The 5,409-nt window shown below is 57.5% G+C and overlaps 1 protein-coding gene across 3 annotated transcripts in view; it reads right to left on the minus strand.

The window, feature by feature from the left end:
- Positions 1-723: 723 nt before the first annotated feature.
- The window catches only part of GINS4 (GINS complex subunit 4), a 13,736-nt gene continuing 9,050 nt past the window's right edge, over positions 724-5,409 (minus strand). The window contains exons 5-8 of one of the 3 annotated variants that reach the window (XM_007127005.3): positions 4,462-4,559; positions 4,209-4,297; positions 1,777-1,867; positions 724-1,686 (exon numbers count right to left, since the gene is read on the minus strand). In XM_007127005.3, the coding sequence (XP_007127067.1) occupies positions 1,590-1,686; positions 1,777-1,867; positions 4,209-4,297; positions 4,462-4,559 (375 nt within the window). In that variant the 3' untranslated portion in view covers positions 724-1,589. The remainder of the gene's footprint in view (positions 1,687-1,776; positions 1,868-4,208; positions 4,298-4,461; positions 4,560-5,409) is intronic. The other 2 variants (XM_007127004.4, XM_007127003.3) reach the window with 2 other exon arrangements.

Here is a 5,409-nt window from a genome sequence, read left to right on the forward strand (position 1 = left end):
CTTTCCACAGCAGAGGCAACGGTGACACGGGACCACAAGGTGGCCCCGAGGAAGGAGACTTGGGTTCAGACTTATTGCTAAACGCCCGCCTTGTTTCCCACCTATTTACCTACTACCAGCCCTGCCTGCTTCTCAGGGTGCTGTGAGGACCCATGGGGTCCTTGCTAACAAAGCCGTAAGTGATCTGGGCCCAGCCTGCCTCTCAGACCTTCATCCTGCATCCTTCCGCATTGTGCCCACTGCCTTCTAGCCACACCGACTGCAGGCAGAATTAGTTTCTGCCTCAGGGCCTTTGCACAGGCTACCTTTGCTGCCTGGAAAGCCTTTCGAGTTCTGCGTCTGGCCCCTTCTTGTTATTCAGACCTCAGCCTAGTTCAGCGAGATTCACTGAAATCAGTGAGAGCCTCTCAGGGCACCCAGTCATGCTGGTGAGCCCCCGTGAGCCCCCCGTTCTAATTCTCTTCAAGGCACTTCTCCCACCTGAGCAGGGTCAGTGACCATCTCGTTCTGGCTTGGAGCCCCAGTGTGGTGGACTGTGCCCGGCACACTGTATGCTCACCGCACATTTATTTAATGAATGGCTGAAGAGGGTGAAAACGCTCTGGAGAAAACAAAGCACTGCGTGAGGTATAAAACGTGTTTATTAACGAATAAAACCTTGCTTGCTTTCACTTAGTGATTTCTCTCGGAAATGACAGCAATGCCACACTGATTACTCCAAGACCCAACATCACGTAGATGAAAATCTGCCTCTGCATCGGGCAAGAAAGACTGGAAGGCAGTTGCTCTGTATTCACGTTTCAAGGCGAGACGATTCATGTGTCTACATCCCTCCTCGGGTGTCACCGAGACGCTGTCCACTCACCGAGTTTAATTTCATCCATTCCCCTGAGAAAGTGAAGAGCCTCAAAACGGACAGCTGCTGCTGCTACTGCTCGGCCCCCGGGGCCCCGGTCAAGGCCGGCAGACGGCCCGCAGGCTGGCCTGGGAGACCGCGGTTCGCCGTGGGGAGGACGCCCCTCGCTAGACTACACGCTGGGAACTGCCCGTGGGCTCCTTCTCTGCCATGAAACCGATACCCAGCTATTAGCGTACTGGCTGTGAGGCTCAGCTGGGGATGGCAGAAGCTGGCTTTAAGCGCGAGAGCAGAGGCTCCAGAAGGTGAGTTTACACGCGTCAGTGACATGCTACACGGGGCGGCCACACGGCTTCGTCTATTTACACTCTTCCCACCGGGAGGGCCGAAGGAGAGCTCCTGCCGCTGTCAGGTCGGGGCCCACCGGTCCCCTCATCACAGGCAGCGAGGCCTTTCTACGCACCCCTCGGCCTCACTTCCCTCAGTTCAAACACCACCACGAAGGGCGCTTCCGTGTCCCTGCCTAGCCGCGGGGTCAGCAGAGCAATGACCCCACCGGCTGACCCTGGCTGGAGCAGCCAGGAAGGGACCTGCCCCGAGCGGGTCTCAGTGCCCAGTGACCCCTGGCACTGCCGGGAAAAGTTCCCGTCCCCGGGCACCGGCTGACACGTGGGGTTTCCAAATACGCTCTCTAACGTCCCATGTCCTCACTCTGGGTTAGCTGCTTCCAGTTTTAAATCAGCTGTACGGCTCCAGAAGCGACCAGGGGTGCGATGGTTTTGTATCGGATCAAGTGCTGTGAGCCCTCCTCCAGGTCGATCACATAGTCCCTGGAAAAGAGAACAATGTACCCGCGGAGCTCGGCTGCAGCCCCACGGCGAGGAGTGTTTCCCACCGTCCGCAACGCGAACGCCACTCACCTCTGCTCATCTGTTTCCGGTTCTACCAGTATGTTTTCTTGTCGCTCTTTCACCCTCAGAAACACGTATGAATCCAGATCCGGTTTGGGAACTGCCAGGAGGACGACAGTGTGATCAGAAAGCGCTCAGCTAACCAGATCGGGATGGAGAAGCTGCTGGGATTAACTGCCTCAGGCACAAAGGGACCCCTGATGTAAAAGCATCTTGGCGGCAGGGATCTGAGGAGAGATCTGCCTCCTTCTAGAAACAGCATACTTCCCTCAAGGTTTCACACAGCACCCGCTCATTTGACAAGTGACGAGGGCTTGAGACCTGCGGGGGCGCCTGGGAGGAAGAGCGAGGGCCATGGGAGAAACACGCACGACGTCTCAGGAAGACAGAGGTGTGTGAATCGGGCCAGAAAGTATGTCTGTATAAAGGGTGGGAGGACAGGATGTTAGGGAGACCGGGTCACACGGCGATGGCCTTGAATGTCTGGGAGATGAATACGGGCTGCGTGCCGTAAGCATCCCTCCCTCTCTACCACCAGCCAGCACTTCACCAAGAAGTGCCCCGCGCTGGCAGCTCTTCCAGCCCTTCCCTGCCTGAGGCTCTGTTTGTGCCAAGAAGACCCCATCACCTGCGGGGTCCGGAGAACCCACCGGACAACTCAGTGTTCAGAGCCCAGCTCAGGTGTGGGGCTGCCCTCGGTCCCGTCTACAGGAGGGGGGTCAGGATGACTGACCGCAAAGGTCCGGGGAGGGGCCCCTGGGCTGCTCGGGGGTTCTGGGCCTGCCAGAGACACCAACTTCAGCGGGGTCAGCTGGGCCCACTGAGCAGCTGCTGATGTGAGGAAACCCTCGAAGGATGTTAGGCTACAACGCCCTTCCACGACCCTGCCATCGTGGTCTCCGTGCTCCAGGGGGCACCTGGGCTAAGTGAGCAAGGCTCTGATCTCACGAGGGCAGGTTGGCCCCCGTACAGCTCCAGCCCTAGACGCCCAGCTCTGGTCCTTGGAAGGGACCCAGGAAAAGCGACACATGAGCGTTAGGAGGTGTTGGCCAGCATCAAGCAGAAGCAGCTCTGGGGCAACGGCCTGGACCCGGCTCAACTGGATACGACAGGTGGTGCTGGGCAGTGATTAGGGACGTGGTCCTTGCCCCACTCATAAGTGCAGACGAAAGCGGCCGAACTAGACACGGACTGGGCCTCCTGTGTCCCTCAGGCAGGTTCACCAAAACGACCAGTTCAGAGTTCCACAAGCCCAGCACGCGGTGAGCTTGCTCCTGGTGTCCCCTCCACGATGACACGCTGAAGCCCCGAACCCCAGTACTTTAGGACAGGAATGGATTTGGAGACCAGGCCTCTAAAGAGGTAAAATGAAGCCGTCAGGGTGGGGTCCTGATGCAACCTGATGAGGAGAGGGACAGACAGCAGGGTGCGTGTGCAGGGGGCGGCCGCCTGCAAGCCAAGGAGAGAGGCTCAGGGAAACCAACACTGTCAGCCCCCTGACCATGGACTCTGGCCCCCAGATCTGTGAGAAGATCCACGCCGGCTGGTCAGGCGCCCCCGTCCTGTCGGTGGTACTTAGCTGTGGCAGCCGGGGCTAAGTCCCCCCGCCAGCGGCAGGGCTCAGAGCGCGGCCCCCAGGCTGGGTCGGCGAGGGACGCCCAGGTCTCGGCTGTCCTGGACTCAGCTTGGGAACCCGTGGACTCCAGGCCCCCGTGAGGTCCTGCGTGGACATGGCGAGCTGGGAAAGGCCAGGGAGGTGGACTGGAGGCCAAACGCCAGGGGCCCTGCTGGCTGATCCAAGGTTAGGGGTTACCACCAGGGCCCCCCCCTTGGCTCGGCAGACTTTCGGGGGACCGAGCAAGGGGGCGAGAGGCAGAGGAGATGGCCGTGCTTCCCTCCCTGGCGCCTCCCTGCCGTCTGTCCTGCTCCCCTTCCCACAGCCGGGAGGCTGCTCACAACTGAAGATCAGGAGCCCTGAGGGACCCCCGGAGGTGTCCCAGCCTCCCAGCTAACGTCCCCCCAGGAGAAGACAGGCCCCGCATGGCCTGGAACCTGTGAGGGGGACGCTGCTACCCCAGAGACCAGAGACCCCGGCATCTTCCTCGCCCAGAGGAGCCGAGCACAGCATGGGCCCTCAGGAGGTGACTGCATACGCGGGTGAGTCTGCACTTACGGTGGCAGCTATGAGAATTTCCTCTGAACCGGAAGAACACAAGAGTGATGCTGAAATCGCTACCCCGGTGCCTGCTTTTCACGATTTTTGATTTTTAACCCAGAACCCTTCCCCTCTGTCTCTTTTCTGCTGATCTATCTATGCACCTATTTGCCCATGTTCGAGAGAAGAGAGTGGAGATGAAAATGCTATTCTAAGGCACCTGGAGATAACGTGGGGTGTAAACTACGGCCCCTCGGGATGTCCGAAAGGAGAATGTTCTGCTCACCTGCCCGCAAGAGGTCCACCTTCTGTAAATTAGGAGGCATGTGCTTTAAGGCAACGTTCTTTAGGTAGGTCTCTGTGTTAGCCATGTACCTGGAACACACAAACCCACATCACAGTGACGACACATCCCGGAGCCACCAGGGCTATAAGACCAACAGCAACGGCCCTGCGATTGGCCTCAGGGACACAACCACCAAACTCACACTGGCAAGCCAGCGAAATAAAGGCAGGTCCCACGCCCGCTGCTTACTCACTCTCTGGCAAAGGCAAACTCTTCCGGAGATAGGCTGGAAGGCTCCCCCTCACGGCGTGTTTTCTCCTTTTCAAGGACGTGAGGGAAAAACTTCTCTATCTGTGGGGACAGGAAACACCTGTCAACGCTTTTTGCCATCAGCAAGTTTGATCAAGTGTGTCATCGAAGGTCTTGTCTGATTCCAGTGGCACACATGCTAGTTTCCTGAAACAGGTCGAGGTTAATCTAGAAAGTGACTCTTAAAATGACACGTTTTCATGGTTGAGACTCTTTCTAATCATAAGACTTACACACTGGACTTCACGAAGGCAGGTTTCAGAGAATTTGGAGCAAAGGCCAGGGCTCAAAAAAGGAAGACAGTTTAAAAAGGATGAGAGGCTTTCATGAAAGAAACTCTGGTGAGACAACTGGAAATGGAAGTTAAGAGAAAGGAAGGGGCTGTTACCCAGCACTTCTATGTCATTGTACAGACACAACTGTACAACCTGTGAAGTGAAACAGATACAGAGGCTGGAGAGACACACACAGAACATTTAAGCAGACAGAGAGTGACGCTCAATTATGAGACTATAACCAGGGACTTCCCTGGTGGCACAGTGGTTAAGAATCCGCCTGCCAATGCAGGGGACACGGGTTTGAGCCCTGGTCCAGGAAGATCTCACATGCCATGGAGCAACTAAGCCCGTGCACCACAGCTACCGAGCCTGCGCTCTAGAGCCCGCGAGCCACAACTACCGAGCCCACGTGCCACAGCTACTGAGCCTGCGCTCTAGAGGCCGCGAGCCACAACTACTGGGCCCACGTGCCACAACTACTGAGCCCACGTGCCTAGAGCCTCTGCTCTGCAACGAGAAGCCACTGCAATGAGAAGCCTGTGCACCGCAATGAAGAGCAGCCCCCACTCGCTGCAACTAGAGAAAGCCCGTGCACAGCAACGAAGACCCAACGC

This window comes from Physeter macrocephalus, chromosome 20, assembly GCF_002837175.3.
Source record: "Physeter macrocephalus isolate SW-GA chromosome 20, ASM283717v5, whole genome shotgun sequence".
Classification (NCBI taxonomy): domain Eukaryota; kingdom Metazoa; phylum Chordata; class Mammalia; order Artiodactyla; family Physeteridae; genus Physeter; species Physeter macrocephalus.